Source organism: Vitis riparia, chromosome 4 (assembly GCF_004353265.1).
Source record: "Vitis riparia cultivar Riparia Gloire de Montpellier isolate 1030 chromosome 4, EGFV_Vit.rip_1.0, whole genome shotgun sequence".
Classification (NCBI taxonomy): Eukaryota; Viridiplantae; Streptophyta; class Magnoliopsida; order Vitales; family Vitaceae; genus Vitis; species Vitis riparia.
This window is the reverse complement of record NC_048434.1, coordinates 14,473,381-14,498,682: the sequence shown is the minus strand read 5'-3', so window position 1 is coordinate 14,498,682 and position 25,302 is coordinate 14,473,381. Positions and strand designations below refer to the sequence as shown.

Sequence of the window (25,302 nt, the reverse complement as noted above, 5' to 3'; positions counted from 1 at the left end):
CATTGACAATCTGAAATGTCCTGCTAATGGTATACTTACAAGTTTTGAATTCTCCATGGAAAACCTCTTCAAAACCTTTTCTAAGTAGCCCTTTTGTGACAAGAATAAAGTACGATCCTCACTATTTCTTACAATTTCCATGCCGAGTATTCTTCTTGCATTCCCAAGACCCATCATATCAAATTCTGACTTTAGAATCCTCTTCGCCTCTTGAATTTGTGACTTATCTTTGCAAGCCAATAACATATCATCGACATATATTAGAAGAAACATCATTAGATTTCCTTGTAACTTCTTGTAATAGAAACAACCATCATAACTACTCCTTTTGAAACCAATCTTTAGTATAAAGGTGTCAAACCTTTTATACCACTGTCTTGGGGATTGTTTCAATCCATATAAGGATCTTTTAAGTAAACACACTAGATGTTCCTTTTCTAACTCTTCAAAGCCTTTACGCCGAGTCATTCGAATTTTTTCTTCTAAGTCTCCATGTAAAAAGGCAGTTTTAACATCTAGTTGCTCCAATTCCCAGTCAAACTAAGTTATAGTCGACATCAATACTCTAATTGAGGTATGTTTCACCACTGGAGAGAATACTTCGGTGTAGTCAATGCTCTTTCTATGAGTATATCCTCGATCCACTAATCTAGCTTTGAACCTTATGGGTTCATTCTCAGTGGCATCCTGTTTCCGCTTGAATATCCATTTACAACTTCCCACTTTTTGATTTGGCTTTCTTTTTACAAGCATCCAAGTTTGATTTTTTTGTAAGGATTCAAATTCCTCACTCATTGTTGTGAGCCATTTCATTGATTCATTGTTGTTTATAGTTTCCTGGTAAGAGATTGGCTCACTCTTTTCATACTCCATGGCAATCAATAGAGCATAGGCAATCAGATCTGCAAAACTAAACCTGTTTGGGGGTTTTATGTTCCTCTTAGCTCTATCTCTTAACAAAAGATAATCAAGACCAGCTTCTTGTGAGTTGGTTCCGGGACTACCTTCAACATTTGAAAATGTCACCTTAGTATCTTCTATTTTTAGGCCGCCATATGCTAAATCATTTTGTTGATCATGACCATCTTAAGATGATAACTCCACTTCAAACTCAAAATGGTCTTTGTAAAGGATCAAGCTCCTTTTTTCATAATCTTCCTCTGTACCTACAGTGTTAGTTCTCATAGAAAGCATTTCATTTTCATTAAACACAACATCATGACTTATTATTATTTTAACACCCATAGATTCCTTATTCCACAGCCTGTAACCTTTAACACCCTCTGGATAACCTAAGAAGATACATTTTATTGACTTTGGTTCTAATTTTCTTTCACTTTGGTGAACATAAGCTGTGCACCCAAAGATTCTAAGGTGTTCATAGTTAGAAGACTTTCCAAACCAAAGCTCTTCTGAAGTTTTAAAGTCTATTGCACTAGATGTAGTTCTATTTACTAAATAGCAAACTATCATTACAGTTTCACCCCAAAAATGTTTAGATAAGCCAGAACTATGCAACATACACCTTACTCTATCTAACAATGTCCTATTCATCTTCTCTGTTAGGCCATTTTGTTGAGGTGTATTCCTTATTGTTTTGTGTCTTAAAATACCTTGATTTTTATAAAATATTTCAAATTCCTCATTGCAAAACTCTAGCCCATTATCATCCTTAACACCTTTACTCTTTTATTAGTTTGATTTTCAACTAAAGCCTTCCACTCCTTAACCTTTGTTAAGACAATATGTTCATCTTTAGTTTTTAACAAGTATAGCCAAACTTTTTTGGAGTAATCATCAATCAAGGATAGAAAGTACCTGTTTCCATCGTGAATAGAGACTCTTGCAAGCCCCCATAAATCTGAATGCACATATTCCAATACATCCTTTGACTTATGTATTACAGCTTTGAATGCCCACCTGTGTTGCTTGCCAAGAATACAATACTGACAAAAATCAATCTTGTTGATGCTATCCCCACACAATAGGCCTTGTTTGTACAATTCTTTTATACCTCGATATCTTAAGTGACCAAGTTTTCTATGCTAAAGAATTGTTTTATCAATTTCAGTTCTTAACACTAATCCCACTAAACCTTTCAATGTGTGACCTTCTAGGATATGTAAGCCATTTCTCTTCTGACCCTTCATGACAACCATGGCACCTTTTGAAATTGTTAATTTCCCATTTTTTGCTTTGAAGTTATAACCTGATTTGTCCAATGTTCCAAGAGATATTAGATTTCTCTTCAGGTCTGGTACATGTCTGACTTCTTTGAGAGTTCTTGTCTTTCCATCATACATGTTAATAGCCATCGTGCCAATTCCAACCACATTGCAGCTCATGTTGTTTCCCAATAGCAGCTTTCCACCATTAACTTCTTGATAAGATGAAAACCAATCTCTTCTTGGACACATGTGATATCTGCAACCCGAGTCCAAGACCCATTCTTCATGATTTTGATTCAATGTAACAGTGAGTACCTCTGCACTGTCATAACCATCATCTATAATGGCAGCACTTCCTTGTGCTTGAGTCTTTTCTTCTTGTTGTCTATCTGGACAGATTCTTCTTATATGTCCAATCTTGTTGCAATGATAGCATTTGACATTCCTATAATCTTTCTTGCCTTTAAACTTTGATTTGGAACGTGATTTTCCTCATTTTCCATTGTTATTTTTATTATGAGGTCTTCCTCTAACAGTTAAACTTTCACCACTGTTAGTTTTGTTAGAGGACTTCATATCCAACACCTTAGCATTCAAGGCATTCTGAACATCATCAAATGTAATGGCATCTTTGCCATATTTCAAGGTTTCTTTAAAATGCTTCAAAGATTTAGGTAGAGAGTTTAAGAGAATGATAGTCTTATCTTCATCTTCCACCTTGATATCTAAACTCTCTAAATCCAACACCAATTTATTAAACTCATCTAAGGCATCATCAATTGGTTTGGATTCTTCAATCTGGAAACCATATAAATGTTCCTTTAGATAAATGCGATTTGGCAAAGCTCGGGTTCTGTACAGTTCTTCCAGCTTTTTCCAAACCCCAGCAATAGTTTTCTCATGAGATGTTTTTCTCAGAACCTGATAAAAAAGACTTAATATGATCGAGTTGTAAGCCTTTCATTGAAATTCTTGCATTTCCTTTTCAGTCACGCTTTCTGGAAGATCTTTATCAGGCAATAAAGCCTTTTCAACGCCTTGTTGAATCAAGATGGCCTCTATCTTCATCTTCCACAACCCGAAGTCATTTCTGCCATTGAAGTTCTCAATATCATACTTTGTAGTCGAGATTCTTCTTTCTCTGTTCTTGATTAAGCTCTAATACCAAATGTTGAGGTTTTATCCAAGTTCCTTAATAAAATGAGATCGAACACCAATTTAAGAAGACAAAGAAAAACAATACCACAAATCAGAAAAATAGAGCAAGACAATCAGAATTTACATGGTTTGAATCCAAGATTTGAATCCTACATCCACGGATCAAGATCACCTCCAAAAATACACTAACCATGAACCATTTTACATTATCTGGAATCTCTAAGAATTTTCAAGCTCTCTCTGCAGTACAATGAAGAAGATTCAAACTATGAAATCCTCTCACACCTGTTCTGTAATTTAGAAAACTCACACACACCTCTGTTTTTTTCTTTCTTTCTTTCTTCACCCTTTTATACAAGTACATGGAAAAACTAAATGAAACAGGTATGCTTTCAGTTAGTTAATCAACTAACTTTGCTTACATGGCCAATCAATTTTTGGACCACCAAAATTCCACAGAAATGATTTTATTTATCACTTGAGGATCCTATAGAATTTTTTTACCATGATTTGTACTTTTTATATGAAATATATTTATAAGGTACCAAGTGATAAAATTTGAAATTAATGATAGCATAATTTATTTACACTAAATCTCAAGGGATGTAAATAAAATTAACCCTTGAAATAAAATGGTGTTATTGTTCTATTTTTCTTTCATCAGTTTATCACAACCCTAATGTTCATCATCTCCTTTCAAATACTCATTTTAGTCTTACTATTCATTATCTTCTTCTTGTAAACGCTATTGATCTTCTTCCGTTGACAAAAGCCTCAATACAAGAAAGTCATTATTGACATTGAACGAATGCATTGATAATATATGCATTATTGAGGATATGATAAAATCTTCGCAAAAGAAAGATTTAAAGTGAACAAATTATAGATTGTGATTTTATAGAAATTTAAAATAAAATCCACAAATAATAATAATAATAATAATAATAATAATAATATAAGACAAAACAAAATCAAGATTATAGGAAAAAATATAAACCAATTTTTTTTATAAAAAAAAACATGATTATAGTCTTTAAACTTTCTCAAGAAAAAACGATTCTTTAATTCTCAAAATGCATATAAAATTAAAAAAAAAAAAAAAAAAAAAAACCCCACAATCATAGTCTTTAAACTCTTCTCCAATTAGAGAAACTCTTTATTTCTACAAAGACTAAAGAAAACCTTGTTAAAAAAGAGTAATTCTTTTTTCCCAACCTAGTAATAAAAAATCAATCAAAGAAAACACATCCAATGTAACAATCAACAAAAGTGTACTAAAAGTTTACTAAAATATTTTTTTGAAAGAAAGTAGAAGAAAAATAAATTTTACCTTTAATACATGTTTTAGGTACCTAAAAGAAGGAAACTAAGAAAAGTTCAAGTACTAAAAGGGAAGAAAATTTATTTTGATTTTTTTTTTCTTAGTTTAGGAAATCTCCTTCTATATAACTCAAAAGGGATCAACCAACAACTACCTAGGTGACCCAAGGTACTATGTATTAAGGACCTTTACAAGTCACTTACCTATTAGGCATAACCCTAGCTCAAGATAGAACAAGGTCGAATTTCCCTAGTATGATTTTTTTTTTTTTTTCAAAAGTGAGTTTAGGTTGTGTAATGAGTAAGATATCAATGACTCCTAACTAGTTGGTTTTAGGCATCAAGGCTTGAAAACACAAGGCCATTAGCCCCCTCATATAGTCGCTCAAGCTTAAATTAGTCTTTTTTTTTTTGTGTCACCCCCCTCTTATTGCTTAAAAACAACTCCTTTTAAGTTAAGGAAATTATCTTAATTTGGATACCACAATGATACATGTGTTTTGTGTGTGTCATAAGTCTTAAACAGAAAATAACCATCATAGAAAAATCAAAGGTATCCTAAGGATTCAACCTAACTATTTTTGCAATCAAATTAAGTATAAAAGGAAAAAACAAGTAAAATAATATTCTTACTCTAACTGTATCTCTTGTCAAATTCTAAAGAAACAATACTACTTAAAGAATTCTCGTGCAAAATAACTCATAAGTCACTAAGAAGGCAAATCAGGAATCTCATTAACTAAACAAATATAGTATGCACAAATTTGAAAAAAAAAAGGTTAATATACCTTCCTTCCCAGCCTAAATTACACATTGTCCCCAATGTATAGAACAATAACTAAAAAAAGTAAGGTGCAAGAATGTTACCTCATAGCTCGTGAACTCAAACTTGTGTATCAAATAATTATATCATAATATACTACCATATATGACGCTAGTATATGACAAAGGGTATAAATATGTAATATGCATTTTGATCTTCCCCTGAACCTGCTCACTAAACTCAATGATGTCTATGAATGTAGTATCATCAAGTATGCCATCCTTTGAAATATCAAGCATGAGGTTCCTCATCCTCCTAGCATCGTTAGCTTACTTTGAGGGCTAATGCATATTAATTCTATTGAGATAGCAACAAACAACTAGGAAACAACTTAAAAACTCATTAAATTGATAGATATAAAAAAAAAAAAATCAATACCTAAACAAACTCAAAATGGCTAAAAGTGCTAAAAAAAATCAAATCTAAAAAATAGAAAAAACATCCTAAAACCAAAAAAAAAAAAAAAGTACTAAAAAAATCAAATCTAAAAAATAGAAAAAAAAACATCCTAAAACAAAAAAAAAAAAAAAAAGTACTAAAAAAATCAAATCTAAAAAATAGAAAAAAAAAAACATCCTAAAACCAATTTTCCTACTCCTAAAACGAATAGAGGATGAACTAATTTTCCTATTCCAAAAAGGAAAGAGTAAGGTACCAACCTATCCTATACCTACTCTCTCAAACCATTACAAATGGAATGACTCATTAGTAGTCTTTTTTCATTATCATAGTGACAATGGTAAGAGTAACTAACCTAAGGAAAGTTAGTAACCTTACCTTGTTAAAACCTAAAACTACTAAACTATCTACATAATCATCAAAATGAGAAAAACCAAAAATAAAAATAGAACTTATATCTAAAAGCTTCTCAAGATTGATATCTTTTAAGCCATGATAGACTATCACTTCTTCAAGTTGAATGTGCATTGCATCCTTTGCCTAATTAGGTGTACCTTCAATAATCTTATACTCGCAAAAAGTATTTTCAATATGTTCAAGATGAATTTAATGATTGTCACACCTTTCATTATTAGTGAGTTCATTGTTAGTGCATACTTGCACAATTTCATCAAAAGTTTTAGATTCAAAATCTTGTGCAATAGTAAGAAGTTTTATCACATCAAACTCATCACTATTTTCTGTTAAAGGTAAGTTTGATTAGACTATTTCCTCAGTTTCATCAACTCTACCATTTAGCATAATAGTATTATGCTCAAATTCATTGAAAACTTGAGTTGTTTGGTAAATGGATTCCTTGAAGTGACCATTGCTCTTTTCCAACTCAACAATGATTGTTTTTGTTTCATTCATCATATCTATTTGACGTTCAATATATTCTTTAAGTACATCCTCTGAACATTTTTTATCTTGTCGAAACATGGAAAAATTAGAAAATAATGATGCAACTAAAGAAGAGTAGAGATATCCCTCCTAACTGTAGTATACATCAAAATTCTTAGTTTCGTTAATGTTTTCATAATTAGGCACATGAGTTTTTCTCCTTATATGATTATTAAGTATCATCATGGCCATAGTTGGTTCCATTTCAAGAAAGCTTTTCTCACTCAACATATTTAAAACTTGATAATATTTTTTAGTTAAAATATAATGAAAACTAGAAATAACTTGCCAAGGTTCAAATTTGCGTTGTGGGAAAGAGTTCAATAACTTTAAGTATCTTTCCCAACATTAGCCTATCTCTTTATTCTCAATTTGTTTAAAATTTGCAAGTGTTTTCCAAAAAAAGAGAAGCTTATGTGAAAAATTATATTTAGAGCTAGAAGGAAAATTTTGCCAACTAGATTTAATACCAAAATTAGAATGAGTTATGAAGTTACCAAAAGGCCAAGCATTAAAAGGTGGAGAAGGAATATCTGATATAAGCCCAGGACGAAGATAATCTTTTATCATCTTTGTTAAAAAAATTAGGTTAATCCAACCTATGGTAATCACCCTAGAGGCGGGGTGAATAAGGTGATGGTCTCTTTTTGTAAGTTTAAATTATGTGAATGCAATAAATAATTATATACAAATATATAATTAAATAATATAAAAACAACCGCATATAAATTAAGAGAATATCAAAGAGAGAATGCAAACACAAGATTTTTATTGTGGTTCAATGCAACTCGGCCTACGTCCACTCTCCTCTAACTTCAATCCCAAGCTTGAGGTTCTACTATTTCAAGGCTTCCAAACCAAGCCTTCAAGCTATACAATTGGATTATGGTTTCAATCCATCCTTTTAGACTTTTGGCTCTAAGCACCCTTTACAATCCTTAAAAGATACCCCACTCTTGAACAACCTCTCAAGTGATAACCTACACTTGAGAATCCTTGAACAACCTCTCAAGTGATAACCTACACTTGAGAATCCTTAAGTGATACCTCACACTTAGATTCTTCCTCTCATAGATATACAAATAATTTCATAAAATCCTAGTACAAAACTTTAGGCTCAAATGATACAAGAAAACTAAGATTGAATGATGCACTAATAATATGCAAGTTTTAGAACAATAGTGCACTCAAAACACTCTCCCAAGGCTCAAATATATTCAAGAAATATTTAGGAAGGCTAAGCTCATGAAACAATGAAGATTGAAGCCTTTATATAGAGGGAAAATGTCAAACTAGCCATTGGGGGTTTGACTAGTCGAGCTGGGGGTCGATTGGTTGACTAGCAGTTAGAATTTAATGCTTGGCAAGTGATTGTTGGACCTTGATCGCCCCTTGATCAAACCTCAACCGGTTGAGGTGGGAGTCGATCAGTTGAGGCTCAACCTTGACCGGTTGAACAATCGTTCTGGAAGAGAGAAAAATGTTTTTTTGCACCCTTTGACCAGTTGAGCTGGGTGTCGACCAGTTCCTCATTCGGTTCAACCGATTGAGCCTTTTTTGGCTCAACAACCAACTTTTTCAACTTAAAACCTTTAAAGCAAGTTTGGAAAACATTTGACACAAAGTTTTAGTTGAAAACATGAAATCATTTAATTTTAAAATATTTAAAACAAAATAACTCTTGGATGATTTTGGTGCATAAGTAAATAATGTAATGCATGAAAATCCTAGTACACCAACAACCTTACAAAGAGATCTTATGAAGCTTGAGTCTTGAAAAACACTTCTCTTTGAGGTCTTCTTCTTCTTAATGATTTCTCTTTGACTTGATTTATTCTTGTGATTGTCATTTTGGAAATCATCTTGCCTAATCACACTTGAAATATAATCATTAGTTCTAAACCTTGTTTTGTTATCGTCAAAACCAAGATTAACCAAACCTTGGTTTCACAATCTTATAAACTTGTGCAAGCTCAGATGGTGTTCCAACATTGTTATAATAACCATGATTCTAGTACTCCATTATAGCACTCAAATTTAAAACTTTAACAACCTGACTACACCTAAATCTCAACATAAAACAGGTGAAATCCAATAAAAGAAAAAAATAAATTGAATAAAATAAAAACCTAATCTAACCTATAGCAAACAACTATTTTTTTTAATTTTTTAAACAATTAATTTTATCCCTATTTATATTATATTTATTTCATTCTTTAGGAAATCTTTGTTCACATTTCTTTTGTTTGTTCATATCTTTGTTTAAGAGTCTAACGCTTTAGACAGTATGCAAATAGAAGTTGAAATGAGCAATTATGCACATTGGAAGCAAACTGGCAGTGGATGAGTTTGAAATACATAGAGAATTTCAACTCACATGTTGGATTTTGGATTGGCCATTTTTCCTCCAAAAGTTTGATTGATTTGGTACTTGCCCCAACTTTGAACTCAACCATTGGTGATTGAGTTTGAGCCCCAAAACATATCAAAATGAGTTCCAAATGCCCCCATCTAATTCGAAATACATTATAATAATTCAGAACTCTTAATATTTGGAGTTTTTTTATATTGTTTATGAATTTTCTTTGTAATAAGTGCCCAATGGAAGTGTGTCACATGTTAGGTTTTCGAATTTATTATATAAACTTTTTTTTTTACTTCTAGGATTTTTGCAAGGAAAATGAGAAATAACATAAAAAATGGAAATTATTCTCTCTTCTTGAAAATCTTTACTAATGTTTTAGGTTTTTATTTTATTTTTCTTTTCTTTATCTATATTTATATTATATTTTCTTGGAAACCAAACATAGTTTGTGAGGAGAAATCCTCCACCATGTTCAGTTAACTTGATTGATATGGAGATGCTGACATGAAGGTAAAAAATCCAAAGAAGAGTAGTTAGAAATAGTAATGTATATATATAATAAATAAATACCTTGAGAAGTTGTTGGGGACTTTGAATTACTCTATTATCATGCCCTAGATCTCGTAGGGTGCATTCATTTATCCTTAAGCATCTCTAAACATATCGCAAAGGAATAAAATGGCAATAAAAACATTTATTAACGATAGATCAAGAGATATGAACCCCATACCTAGATCTGGATGTTCCCAAATCAATTTCTTGCGATCAAGAACATGTCTTAATAGTTTAGAGGTCTCGTACACCTAAGATTTTCTGTCCAATGACTTGAACCACTATCTTGACACTCCAAAGTGTGGGCTTGGGGAGGGTGGACACCTTGGCTCTCTCTTTTTCTCTCTAAAGATGGAAGACGACTAATTGAAGTCATTCAGAAACCCTAACCCTTTAAGAAGATATTTATAGGGTTGCCCACTAGGCTTAAGTGACTTGAGCCCATCAAGGCTTGAGTCACTTAATCTAGCCAAATACGGTTCCAATTTATTAATTAACCTTATGCACAAAAATGAATTGGCTTAATATAGAGACCTTGTTCATTATCTTATATGCAACCTTAAGTAATTACTAAAATACCCTTATGCACAAAAATGAATTTAGAGTTAATCTAACCCTCATAAACCATGCTACAATGGTATATGAGCTCAAAGTAGGGACAAGTAAGACCCATAGGAGTACTGGCTCCCTTGGAATCTAATTATGAGGTTGATTCAATATTCCACTAAAGAGAATCAACTATACTCTAATTCCTTATATAAATAACAACGAGATGAAGCTCAGGTCCGTGACCTACCATCCACTACATGCAGACTTCCCATGAACTGATGTCTGTAATCTAACAAGATAGTGTTATCACCTATCAAGATTACCTTTTAAATTCTTGACTTATAGATCTCACTTATTATGTGATCAACTGACATACTTTATCTTCAAGGAGCATATGCCAAATTCCACTAAAGGAATTATTATGATCATAGATTTCATGATCACATGTCCTTTGGATCACCTAAGGGGACACACTATCTCAATTCCATGAGATATCATGGTGCCTTTATTGAGAATACTTATTGCCACCAACCTTCATCAACAGTTACCTAATCAATAGGAATATATGACCATTTTAAGGTCTCACACATAGGTTAAAACATCCTATTAATTGTGGCACATGCTCAATATTTTCTCAAGGTTGAAAGTCCATATAGCATAGTACCTTAGTGAATCATGACAATTAATACCCTTGTGTCATGATTCACCATAGATCTTGTCTAGTATGCCTTACATACACTAATTCACTCACCATAGGAAACTCATCTCGATGCCCAAGACAAGTCATCACTCCAATTATGAGGTGGTGCACTACAATTTCTACTAGATTGCCCAAATCCATGAACCGATTGTGGACAACTTATCTAGTTACAAGGAACTCATGACTTGTATCTTCTGTACAACTCCTAATGCAAATAAGTCATGTACAATGAAAGAGACATGTGTTAAATGCTCAAATCAATGTTAGTACACTAAAAGTATAACAAAGAGATAGTTAAGTCTAACTTTGTTACATCATGTCTTGTTTTTAGGGACTTAATCCCAACACTCCACTATCCTGAAGTTATAGGTCTTCCTATTATGTGATCAAATAAAGTACTCTAACTCACTAAGAACATATATCAAATTCCACTAAAAGAATTACTACAAGGTCAAATATTTCATGATCACACGTCCTTAGGATTAACCAAAATGACACATTGTCTCAAAGTCCATGAAATATCATGGTGCCTCTATTGAGAATACTTGTTGTTACTGACTTCCATCAATAATGACTCAATCCATAGGGAATATATGATTACTTTAGGATCTCACTCGTAGGTCAAAGTCACTACTAATTTTTGCACAAGCTCAACATTGTCTCAAAATTGAGAGACAATATAGTATAATAGTTTGGTGAAGTCATGACTACCTGATAACCTTATATCATGACTCATTGTAGGTCTTATCTAATGTGTAACTGTACATACTACTGCACTCACCATGGGAAACCCATCCCGATGGTCAAGACCAATCATCCTTCCAATTAGGAAGTGGTGCACTATAACCTAAAATGGATTGCCTAGGTCTACAAATTGGTGAACAAATCATATATTTGTAAGGAACCCATGACTTGAATTTTCTATACAATTCCTAATAGACCCAAGTCATTTATAATGCAAAAGATGCTATACGATAATGCTCATGAAGTATAATACATGGAATAAAGATAGATAAAACTAAAATATCATTAAATAAATAATGAATTCCAAATTTGTTATATCATATCATGCTTTTAAGAGCTCTATCGTAATAGGAAGAACTACCCAAGGTATCATGGATGTAATAAACAATCAAATGAAAACCTATTAATGAAACATCTTTCTTTCTTGTATTCAAAATGGATTTTCATTGTGATAGGTATGCCGACCGAATGATTATGGCTTGTGAAGTAACTCGAGCAATAAGCTAATATCCAATCATTTTTTGATATGGTCGACAAACTTAAAGAATAAGTTGTGATCAAAACGGTGACATACTATGAAATTGCACACCTTAGCTTATCTAAATGGATCACCTCCAGCTCACCAAAACTGTGCACCGCCTTCCTCTAACTAAAATAGCACACCTTCAATAAAGCCAACCCTACACACTTATGATTTGAAGGGAAAAACCTGGATCTCTCTGATTCCCAAGTCCAAATCAGGTTAGAAACATGCATAACTATCCTAGGCTTTCTCTAAATCCTATGCACAACGAAAAAAAATAGTATTTTTATACTTTAAAAGGATTTAAAAAGTGCTAACGAAAACCATACCTCATATTTGGATGTTCTCGAATCAAATCCACATGGTGAATATGAAGATCGAAATCACAGAAGTCTCGTTAAACCCGAAGTCTTCTGCCCAATGACTCGAACCTTGATCTTGACACACTTCCGATGGGAAGAAAAAAAGAATAGGGGCTATGACTCTCAATCTCTCTCGATGGTGGAAGACAAAATCTATGGAAACCCTAACCCCTATGGGGTATTTGTAAGGTTCTTAAGTGAGCTTAAGTGACCTGAGCCCACATGTGCTTAGGTCACTTAATATAGCCTAAAATGGGTTCTAATCGATTAATTAACCCAACAGGGCCTACTAATTAATCAAGTAGTCTAATCCAGGGACCTTGTTCACTTACCCCTATGCAACCTTGCATAATTATCAAAACACCCTTATGCATAAAAGTAAACTTAGAGCCAATCCGACCCTTATAACCCATGCCAACAAGGTATACGAGCTTAGAGTAGGGACCATTAGGACTCATAGGAATATTGGTTCCCTCATAATCCAATTTTAAAGTTGATTCAACATCTCGCTATAGAGAATCAACTAAACTCCAGTATCTTATGTAAATAACAACGAGACACCAAGTGCTTAGGGCTTTGACCTACTATCCATTGTGTTCAGTCTCCCCATGAACTAGTGTCTGTAGTATGACAAGGTGAAAACTATCAGTCTTTCAAGACTATCTCTATCATCCTTGAGTCATAGATCCTCTTATTATAATTGACATATCTTAGCTCTCAAAGAGCTTATGTCAAGTTCCACTTTAGGCACTACTATGGTCATATTTTCCATGAACACACCTCCTTAGGATCACCCAAGGGGACACACTATCTCAATCCCAAGAGATATTAGGATGTCTTTATTGAGAATACCTATTGCTACCAGCTTCTGTCAACAATGACCCAATCCACAAAGAATATATGATCAACATACGATTTCACCTGTAGGTTAAAATCATTGCTAACTTTAACACAAACTTAATATTCTCTCAAGGTTGAGAGACAACACAATGAAGCAGCTTGGTGAGGTCATGACTACTTGATAGCCTTAAGTCATGACTCACCGTAGGTCTTTTCTAATGTGTAACCATACACACTGATGCACTCTTCATGGGAAACTCATCTCCAATTAGGAGGTGGTGCACTACAACCTCTAATGAGTTGTCTAGGCCCATGAACCGAGTGTGAAAAAGTCATCTATTTGTAATGAATCCATGACTTAGATCTTTTGTACAACTCCTAATGCACCTAAGTCACATACAATGCAAAAGATGCAGACAAGAATGCTTATAAAGTATAATACACGGAATAAGGATAAATAAAAGTGAAACTGGAACATCATTAAATAAATAATGAATTCCAAGTGTATTACATTATGTCATGCTTAAAGGCTCTACCCTAACATGATCCTTTTCACTAATGGCGCACTTGAAAAATGATGATGACACATTTAAGGGATTTTCACTAAGTAACATTCAATTAGTAAGCAAAGGTGACATCTTACACATCTAGAGCACATTCTTCCACCACCATCATTTCTTTGTAAAAAAATAAAAATAAAATAGTACTATATAAGAGAAGTAGGTTACCCTTTCTTATGATTGGTAGAGAAGGTTAGCATAATGTAAGGCTCCAATCAACATCCATCACCTCTAAGTTTGGTTGCCAAACACTCCAATAGGAAGTATGGTCTAACACAAATTCAAAGGAGATGAAAGAATTCAAGGGGTGTGGACACTTTTGTTAATAAATAAAGAAAGAGAAAGGAGAAAGAGAGAGTGAAAGTAGTTGTGTCTTCTCAATTTGAAGAGGACATAGGAAGATTAACCGAGCTTAGTTTAGTTTTCATTTTTAGTTGCAATTTTTACTATTTCTTATAATCATTCATTTATTTTTAGCTTAATTAAGCTTCAAATTTTTAGTAAGTTTCTGTTTCATCTTCATTATTAACTTTGATTTTTTTTTTTTCAAATCTTCTTTAATTTTCATCATTTTTAGCTAACTTCAAGGGGTGGGTGAAGTTGAGATCTTTCCATATCTCAATTCAGCTCTCCATTGATTTTATTTATACACAACTCAAATGGATCTAACCTTTGTCAGTTGCTACAATGATTGAAATGAGTAATCATGGGAAGCAAGTGTATGTTGCAATGGTTATGAGGGATGTAAGTCAAGCAACCTTGCATGCTTAAAGATCATTGTATCGATTTCCATGAGTTAAGCACAATTCTATTAGGATGAAATGAAACCCATCTAAAGCATGTGGTTATGAGGACCTAAAAGAAAGTAATCAAAGTAAGTGAGGGCTTGTTGAAGTGGTTCTTATTCATTCTAAGCAAAGATCTTTTGGTACAAATCTTTGGTCTAAACCCAAAGCTGCAAGTATTGGTTCAACATCTTATAAGAGAATAATAGCTAGGAGTGGTAATCTCAATTCATCCCTACTCTTAAAGTCTACTTCTCTTTAATTTTTTTTATCTTTAAATTTCTCATTTTTGCTCATTGTCTTTAAAATTAATTCCTTCTAAGCTTCCAAACAACAATAACACCCTTTTTTCCTTACCTCTGCTTCTTCCAAGTAAGAATTCCATGTGGAGATGACCTAAGTGCTATACAATTGCTTGTTATTTTTATTTTGGTTTAAGGACTGAGAGTGTTAATTATTGATCTAGTTTAATTTATTCAAGTAAGAATTTCACTATTAAATACCTTTTTAAAATTTATGAACTAAAAAGCAACAAACCAAGTATAATATCTTTTATCGAAGTTGGCTAGGGTTGCACCTTAAAGATAATTTATTCTACATAAAATGTATGAGCAAAAGCAAGAAAAGTAGTTTAGTATGATAATTCATTGGCAAGTGGAAAGTGTTGTTTTATGATAAAATCTAATCAATTGCCAAAGTCAACTCATCTTGTATTATGTCTTTAATCATTACACCACGATCTTACATTCTAATAGAAATAGTGTGAGGGTAACAAAATCTTTCTCCTTCTATGCAATGTAGTTCAAGGAGCTTTTGCCTTTTAGTTATAATGTTATTTTTGACAAGTTGATCTTAGTACGTAGTATTACCAACCTCTTTCAAAAGCAAGTCTTCATTGTTTTACTAAAGTACCCATTTTTTTAACATTAATAGGATGAAGATTTTTTTTTTTTTGAAAAAAAAAAAAAAGAACTTTACCTCGTCTCTATCAAGCTACATTGATTGAGTTAAGGTTGACACACCCTCAAAAAAGATATCCATGTTAAGTGGGAAGGAGATGGTCATTTCATGGTATATGGAATGATGCTTAGACTTTTTATACTCAAAATGATACTTGCGTCCCAAGAGTTGTCATCTAATACATTAAGAATAAGCATATCATTAACTCCTTCATGGGTATGATCCCTACGATTACTAGCATTGTAGGGCATATTTGTTCATTTCTTTAAATGTATGGTAGAATTAGTTGATGGTCACCAACTAAGTGCGAAATGGAGATCCTGAGGCAATGTTGATGGAATAATTATGGAAGACTTTATTAGAATCTTCTTGAGCACTCCTTTTCACAAGGATATATGACTTAGAATTTATGCACTACTTGACCTTCTTAGCGACATGCATTTTTAATTGTTCACCCAAGGGTTGGGTAGTCTTATTTTCAATGATAACAAAGTAAAGGCTAAGAACACAAATGGTTTTATTATCATTCTAAAGCCTTAGAAAAAAGATAGAAAAATTGCATATTTGGAACACAAAGGAGGAAAAAAAATCATGAGACTATGAACAATTTGTTTGAAAAGAAAAAATTAAAATGTATTAGAAGGTTAAACAACAGGTAAATGAACAAAATGAAGAATTTCTCGTACTTAAGAGGATTAAGAAAGGCTCAAACATGTCAAAAACGTTATTACCATGCATATTATTGAAGTTGGAAGCTATAAGTTGGGCTTTGGAAAGCTTTAGAAAGGGTAAGGGGATTTGCAAATCTTCTTCCCATTGATAAAATAGATAATTGGATGTGACCTAAAAATTAATGGGAAGATACCATGTTAGAAACCTATTTTCAAATAGGGATAGGTAGGAAACACATTCATAGTGAGAAATAATGTAGTCTAATGGAAGATAGATACACAAAAGCCTAAAATGCTATGGAAAGGATTGGATATAAAGATACTTAATTCATAGGGGAAGTAGAAATGCTAAAACTAACACAGTTAAAAAAGACGGAACTTATGACATACACAAACTCAACAAAACACTAGTGCCCAAGGGAGTAATTTCTTTACTTTGAAGTGCAAAATAGCCATCGCAAGGATAACGATATGAATGATAAAATAGACCTCCTTACATAATCAATGGGAAATCATTAATAACATATATCTAATGAAGTAAAGCCTTGTCAAATTGAAACTCAAATGATAAAACCACGAATTAGGGATTAGTATTTGATCTTAACCAATAGTAAGTTATTAGCGTTTGTTTGATGCCACTATGCATTTGATCTTGTATTTTTGGTAAAGCTAACTCATCCCAGTAATTCATCATTTTACTAGTTGCTCATAATTTCAAGTTAGTTATAAACTAATCAAGACTGATTTTTTGACATCTTCCAAAAAGGCAAGCAAAAGGGTTATCCCTCACATTCTCATAATATTCACTTGAAAATGGTTAATATCGCATAACTCAAATGCCAACCACATTAAATTTACCAAATATATAGCAAAGGTTATGTTATGTTTTTCGAGCTTAAGTAGTCTAATAAAATGTAGGTCATAATACCATATTTCACAACCTTATGGATGAAGGTTATTAACAATGCTTTAATAATTGAAATCAATCTTAAAATGAACACATTGGCTATTTTATTTTTTAATATTGGAGTTCTAAAAAATTTACACTTTAAAAGCATAATGTTTCAAAAAGGGAAGAGAAAATTATTTATTTATGAATGCTAAAAATGGAGTGTCTACTTAATTGATACTTGAATATTAGGCGAAAATATGTGGGTTAAACCCTACTACCACTAGGACTCTTGATGATCCTCTCTTTTAGTCTTTACTGAAAGGCTTGCGTTGGCAGTCCTATATATCTCTGCTGCTCCTAAAACCCTAGGAAACACTCTGCTGAAAATCCAAAACGCCGTCGTTTCAATCAGCATCGTCGGCTGCGTTTGGATCTTCAATTCTGATCGATCCACCAATGGCTGCTTGGTCAGAATCTCTTGCCGCCATTGCCGGGTCTGTATCAACTGTCTCCACCAAGAAGCGCGTTCGGATCTTCCGAGATGAAATCCCGCCTATTCTGACCAATTCGGGTAAGTTTTCGAGCTGTTCGGTTGCTGAGACAATGGTGAGAAATTGGTATCTCGGTGTTGGTTATGTTCTTTGGATAAGTTCATTGTGGGATTTTTTTTCCATTTATGGGAAACTAAAACAACGCGAGATTCGTACTTTGAGTGACTGTAGTGTCTGTTTGGTCGTTGAGAAAATGATGAGAAATGGAAGGAAATTTGAATTGGAGTGTTGGAAATTCTTATGAGGTTGATTCTACTGTTGGGATTAGTTTGGGTGACAACTTTCCATTTTTTGGAAACCAAAACAATCGTAAGGTTCGTAATTTAGGTGAGTCTGGTATCTGTTTGGTTGCTGAGGAAATAGTGAGAACTTGCAAGAAATTGGTCTTGCGTATTGGAAATTTTCATGTGGGTGTAATTCATAATTTTGGTGTGTAGTGTCTCTTTGGTTGCTGAGAAAATGGTGAGAAATGAACTGAAACTGGTATTTGAGCGTTGGATATTTTTATCAGGTTGATTGTACTTTTTGGATTAGTTCAGGTGAGAATTTTATTTTATTTTATTTTCATTTTTGGGAGACCAAAACAATGAGACGTCTTTTGTTTGATATGTCTGCTTTTCATTGGTTTTGTTAGGGACCAAACTGGAAGTGAAAACTTCATTTATCTCAAGGCAGAAGAAGTTATGAAGCTTTTGGAAATATAGTGTGTCTTTGTGTTAGCTTTAATTAGATTTTGTGTGAGATTTATCATGAGGTTGATTTAGGTGGGCCATTTCATTTTTTGAAAACCATAAAGATGTGGGATTTGTAATTTGGGTGGGTGTAGTTTCTGTTTGGATGCTGAGAAAATGGTGAAAAGCGGAAGGAAATTTGTATTCTGGGTATTGGATTTTTCAAGAGGTTGATGTGTGTGTATTTTAAATTTTTGGAAGCCAAAATATTGCAATATTCATTGTTTTGAGTTTTCACTAATTTTTGTTAGTTGTTTCGGGAACCCAACCAAAATCAAGGGTAATTTTCTTAGGGCATATGAAGTTTATAAAGGTTTGGTAAAATCAGTTCCCTTTTATCTTAGCTTTTTTTTTTTTTTTTTTGATAAATATTCCCTTTTATCTTAGCTTTAATTAGTTTTTTTAGAGAGATTTATCATGAAGTTGATTCAACTGTTTGGATTAGTTTGGGTGAGTTTTTATTTTTATTTTAATTTTATTTTTTATTTTTTGGGAAACCAAAACAATCCCAAGGTTTCTAGTTTTCATTTCTCTGTTTTTTCACTTAATTTTTTCTGCAACTCCACTGAAATTGAAATTCCTCCCAGCAACAGTAGTTCTGAATTGGTCCATAATGAGCTCTCTAATAATGATCATTATAGGCCCATTGCCTTGAGGAAAGGAGTTGGATCCTATACAGATCACAGGATTTGTAATTTTGTCTCTTATGAAGGACTGCCGCCTAGCTTCCAAGCCTTTGTCACCAACTTACTGACATACAGATTCCCAACAACATACAAGAAGCTATCAAACCACCTGAATGGAGGGCTTCTATTTGGGAAGAAATTTGGGCTTTAGAGAAGAGTGGAACTTGGGAAATCTCAGAATTACTAAAAGGTAAAAACTAGTTGGATGCAAATGGATTTTCACTGTAAAATGTAAGGAAAATGGAATTGTGGACAGGTTCAAAGCTCGGCTGGTTGCTAAGGGGTTCACTCAGTCCTATGGAGTTGACCACCATGAGACTTTTGCCCCTAATGCCAAACTCAACACAATTCGAGTTCTGTTATCACTGGGAACCAACTTAGATTGACCTCTTCATTAGCTAGACATCAAGTATGCCTTTTTGAATGGTGACTTGGAAGAATAAGTCTACATGGAAATTCCTTCGAGCTTTAAGACACAAGCAAATGTTAATAAATTTTGCAAGCTTAGTAAGTTATTATTGTTCTCAAGTAATCTCCATGAGCTTGGTTTGACAAGTTTACAAAAGCAGTAAAGAGGTATGGGTATTCTCAGTGTTAGGTTGACCGTACTCTATTTGTCAAACATTCACCCAAGGGAAAGGCAACCATTCTCATTGTAAATGTGGATGACATTATCCTAACTAGGGACTCTGAGGAGGAAATGTGTAAACTTATGAGCTTTCTAGCCGAGGATTTTGAAATCAAAGAGTTGGGAAATCTTATATACTTTCTTGGCATGGAAGTTGCTCGGTCAAGGAAGGGTATTTTTGTGTCTTAGCACAAGTATGTCCTAGATTAAGGATGCTTGGGTGAAAGCCTGCTGAGGCTCCTATTGACCATACAAATAAGGAGTGCTCCTCTGGACGAAGTTAGATATTAAAGACTCGTGGGGAAACTCATTTACTTTTCATACACAAGACCTGACACTGGTTTTTCTATTAGTGTGGTGAGCCAGTTCATGAACAACCCAACCGAGGAGCACATGAATGTAGCGTATTAGATCTTATGATACCTAAAGATGACACTAGACAAGGGTCTATGTTTCAGAAAGGCCTCATACAGAGAAATTAAAATCATCTCTGATGTTGATTAGGCTTGTTCAACAATAGATTGAAGATCGACCTCAGGGTACTAAACCTATGTATGGAGAAATCTATTTACTTGGCAAAGCGAGAAACAATCAATTGTAGCATGGAGTAGCATAGAAGTTGAGTTTAGAGCCATGGCTCTCAACATATGTGAAGGAATATGGTTGACAAGGTTATAGTGGAACAAAGAATTCTTGTTGAAATGTTCATGAAGATGTTTTGTGAAAATCAGGTTGCCATAAGAATTGCTAAGAACTCTTTTCATCACAATAAGACGAAGCATGTGGAGATAGATTGCCATTTCATCAAAAACCTAGAGAGTTTGTTTGTTTTTACATGGTAGATTCTTGTTGTTTAGCTTTTCTTTGGTGGGAGGATTCCTCATCCTTCTCTTGTACTTCTTTTTTCTATCAATATATCTCTTTGTCGTTTCCTATCAAAAAAAGAAAAAGAAAAAAAGATTGCCATTTCATCAAAGAGACGATAAAGGAACAATAAAGTTAGTTTACATGACAATAGGTCTCCATTCTTGATATCATGTTCGCCATGTCCAATAGCCAATTGTTTTGGCAAAATTTTGCCGCTAGATTGCAATTTTTCAATCCATGGTTGCATATGATCCATATGCATGTGTCTTAGTGGTATCCATGTGAGCCAAATCTCTCATAAGGCTATGATTATATGTTGGGTGTATCATGCTACTTAACATGCTCTAGAAATCAGTAGTGTACACAAAATTCCTGAATTATTAAATCTTCATAGTATTTTCAGGGTTCTTCTATCATTATGGTATCTTCTTCATACATACCCTAACTAGAAGATGGGAGATTAAATTTTTTTTTTTTCAATAACTCTCTTGTACTTGCTTTTTTATGCATTTGATCCTATTGGGTTGTTGTGAAAAGCAAAACTGCAATTAACTTGAGCCCTTGAGGCCTGGCTCAAGTGGTTGGGATTGGGTGGTGGGGGGTTCCAGTTTTGAGTGGGGTTCCAGTTTTGAGTCTTAGAGGGGACGAGAAAAAAATTAAAGGGAAAAAAGTTTATCTATGCAAAAAAATCAAAATAAAAAAGAAAAAACATAGAACTGTAGATAACTTGAGATACATTAATTTTTCTGTTAGACAACGTGACATACCTCTCTTTATCTTTTACATCTTATATCATTCATGCCTACTGCTATTCTGTGTATTACATCCTTTATTTTTGACTGGTGCAGAAATGTCGGCTGAGCTTGCATCACTATTGGTAGATATTATTTTCAATACATTGTATATTTATGATGATCATGGATCGAGGAAAGCTGTAGATGATGTGATTTCAAAAGCTTTAGGCGAGGTTATATTTATGAAAAGTTTTGCAGCCACCCTTGTTCAGTTTATGGAAAAGCAATCAAAGTTCCAGTCTAATATAGGCTGCTACAGACTTCTGAAGTGGTCATGTCTCCTACTAAGTAAAAGTCGCTTCGCCTCAGTTTCAAAGAATGCATTTTGTAGAGTAGCTACTGTACAGGCATCTGTACTTCATATCGTTATGCAAGGATCTTTCCGTGTGCGAAGGGCATGCAAGCGAACGTTTTTCTGTTTATTCTCTCAGGTTTGGCTCAATAATCTTTTCTGGATTTTGAGGATATTATCTTTATTCTAATTTCAACTTTTAATTCTTTTGCATTCTATGTTCATAAATTTTTCTAGTCACTAGACATTTACAAAATCTACATAGAAGAACTAAAGGATGCTCGGATTTCTTACAAGGATAGCCCTGAATTAATATGGCTATTGCTGGAATTCTCAAGTAGAAAGCCCTTGTTGTTTGAGCAGTGCAAGGTGAGAAATGTTTGTCTTTAACCTCTTGTATGTATGGAGATAGTCCTCATGTTTTATGACCTTAGTTTAATATGGTGCTTTGCTTTTCGCAGCCAATATTTCTTGACATATATGTTAAAGCAGTTCTAAATGCAAGAGAAGAGCCAGCAAAGGGTCTTAGTGAAGCTTTTCATCCACTTTTTACACATATGGTGCATGAAGATTTTAAGAGTATTGTGGTTCCATCTGCTATTAAGATGTTGAAACGTAACCCTGAGATTGTGTTGGAATCAGTCAGCGTCCTTCTGAAATCAGTCAACCTTGATCTGAGCAAATATGCTATTGAAATTCTTTCAGTTGTATTAGCACAGGCTCGCCATGCAGATGAAGGAAGACGACATGGGGCCTTGTCTATAGTATGCTGTTTAAGCCAAAAATCTAGTAATCCTGATGCTATAGAAGCGATGTTTAATTCTATCAAAGCTGTAATTGGAGGTTTGGATTTGCCTTTTTGTCATTGTTTTTATATTTTCCTGTTAAGTTTTTCCTTTTTCTGTGTGCAGCTAGCTGATGCTTTTGCACCTTTAATTTATGAATCAACTTTGGATTAGTTACATTTTTTTAATTAGGGTTTCCATGCAAACAGGATCAGAGGGAAGACTTGCATTTCCCTACCAGAGGGTTGGAATGATCAATGCTCTGCAAGAATTGTCTAATGCTCCTGAAGGGAAATATCTCAACAGCCTGCCACCTACCATTTGTGGCTTTCTGTTATCTTGTTATAAGGATGATGGTAATGTGTTATCTGATTTCCTTACTTTGTATACTCATCAGACATAGGGCTCTCCTCTTCGGTTTGATTTTCATCTTTCTAATCTTTCTTGTCTGCTTCCTATCTGTACTTTGCATGCACAGATATTTATGTCCTTTGTTTTGATTTCCAGGAAATGAAGAGGTAAAGCTTGCAATTTTACCAGCTTTAGCTTCCTGGGTGGCACGATCTGCTGATGCACTTCAACGTGATGTGGTTTCTTTTCTAGTCTCTGGCCTTAAGGAGAAGGAAGGTTTAAGGAGGGGGCATCTTCGTTGCCTACGATTTATATTCAAAAATACTGATGCCATTATACTGGTGAGGAGGCTGATTATGATGGCCCTGCTCTTTCTGATTGAGTCTTGTCTGGGCTGTTCTCGTCTTCCCTTAACTGTAACTTTTGTAATACATGCTTCAGGTATCATCTTTGCTGGGCCCTCTTGTCCAACTAGTAAAAACAGGTTTTACTAAAGCAGCACAGCGTTTGGATGGCATATATGCATTACTTTTAGTTGCAAAGATTGCTGCTGTTGATATCAAAGCAGGTATTTTTTAAGTCATTGATTCCTATTTAGAATGTCCACCATCTCTTCCTGCATTAACGTTTTCTATTATTATCATTAATCATTTAGAGAAGTTTTTTTCCTTTTCTTTTTCCAGAGGAGACTGTGGCAAAGGAAAAACTTTGGTCATTGATAGCCCAAAATGAACCTTCGCTTGTGCCGATATCTATGGTAGCTATTCACTGACTCTTTATGTTATACACACACACATACATGCATATATATGTACATATGTGTGTGTGTGTGTTTGTATGTATATATTCACAAAATAAATATATAAATTGTTATGGTCAAAGATTAAATAGATATCATTTATCAGAAGAAATTCCCTGGGTACAATATGCAACAAGTTCTATTGTGTATCTGATTGTTATTTCCATTGTTAGTTCTATGTTTTTCAGTCCATTTACTTTTCTCTGGATTCTTGATAATAATTACTCTGGATATACTTCTAAATGAACATTTTGTAGCATCCATAAGTCTGATACAATATTTTATTTTTATTCTTTTAATGGCTTCATCACTTTTCAAATCTGTTTCTGTTGCTATGCAGGCCTCAAAACTATCTACTGAGGACTGTATGGCTTGTGTTGATCTTCTTGAGGTGCTAATAGTCGAACATTTGCACAGGTTTATACTCATTTGTTTCGCTTATCAATCAATATATCTCTACCAGTGCTAGAAATTTTTTTTAAACAATCATGAATTCTTTATCCTTGATTCTACAGAGTGTTGGAGACCTTCTCCGTCACACCCCTATCACAGGTAAGCAAACCAATGTGAAGTACCACTCAGATGTCTTTTTCAGATATTTTTCTCCCATATACTAGAAATGATAAAAATTTATCTCCTTTTTCAGATTTGAATTTCATTCTTAACAGAAAAATGTTGTGGTGCAGTTAATACTCTTTTTAGTATGCCATCCTAGTTGGGACATCCGAAGAGCAGCTTATGATAATACCAAAAAGATTATTAGTGCTGCTCCAAAATTAGCCGAGGCTCTCCTGTCAGAATTTACAAATTTCCTTTCAGTAGTCGGGGAGAAAATTCAGCTTCTGAAGACAAGGTACAATCCGTACTTGTTGTTAGTGCATTTTCTTTTGCTTATTTGTTGGTTTTCTTATTGCTGCATTTTCCTTCTTTCAATGGTCATACTTCTGTTTTTTTTTTCCTCTGATCTCGGGGAGGGGTTCTAAATTTGCGGGTTTGTAGTGACACAGAGAACTCATTGGATGCTCAAGTTCCATTTCTTCCATCTGTTGAAGTTTTGGTGAAGGCTTTAATTGTGATATCGTCGGAAGCACTGGCTGCTGTTCCTAGTGCCATCATGCAAATTATATTCTGTTCACATCACCCATGCATAGTTGGCACTGGAAAAAGAAATGCTGTTTGGAGGGTATATATTTTCTTCATTATCTTAGATTATCTGGTATTATATATTTTGTTGGTGTTTTTTCTATTGCATAATCTTCTTATGATGCTCATTGGATTGGGTGCATATTGGATAAATTATATTGGTGTATACTAGATAATCTAGATTTGCTTGGAAGGTCACAAAGCCAAGAGTAAGTGTATTGGCCATCTCCTTGTATTCTGGCAATAAATGCTAGTTTACCTTCTTTGTCTTTTTTTCTTTCTTAGACAAAAATTCAAGAGTTCAAATTTTATTTCAACCATAGAAATTTGAAAGCAATCTATAGAAGAAAGCACTCCTTGGA

At 33.7% G+C, this 25,302-nt stretch overlaps 1 protein-coding gene across 2 annotated transcripts in view; it reads left to right on the top strand.

The window, feature by feature from the left end:
- Positions 1 to 17,605: 17,605 nt before the first annotated feature.
- Positions 17,606 to 25,302, top strand: part of LOC117912323 (protein ILITYHIA) — an 87,347-nt gene continuing 79,650 nt past the window's right edge. For both annotated transcript variants that reach the window (XM_034826876.1, XM_034826875.1), the window contains exons 1-12: positions 17,606 to 17,884; positions 21,625 to 22,001; positions 22,100 to 22,231; positions 22,324 to 22,705; positions 22,857 to 23,003; positions 23,155 to 23,339; positions 23,440 to 23,566; positions 23,682 to 23,755; positions 24,138 to 24,214; positions 24,313 to 24,349; positions 24,484 to 24,650; positions 24,797 to 24,980. In XM_034826876.1, coding sequence (XP_034682767.1) covers positions 17,770 to 17,884; positions 21,625 to 22,001; positions 22,100 to 22,231; positions 22,324 to 22,705; positions 22,857 to 23,003; positions 23,155 to 23,339; positions 23,440 to 23,566; positions 23,682 to 23,755; positions 24,138 to 24,214; positions 24,313 to 24,349; positions 24,484 to 24,650; positions 24,797 to 24,980 — 2,004 coding nt within the window. In that variant the 5' untranslated portion in view covers positions 17,606 to 17,769. The remainder of the gene's footprint in view (positions 17,885 to 21,624; positions 22,002 to 22,099; positions 22,232 to 22,323; positions 22,706 to 22,856; positions 23,004 to 23,154; positions 23,340 to 23,439; positions 23,567 to 23,681; positions 23,756 to 24,137; positions 24,215 to 24,312; positions 24,350 to 24,483; positions 24,651 to 24,796; positions 24,981 to 25,302) is intronic.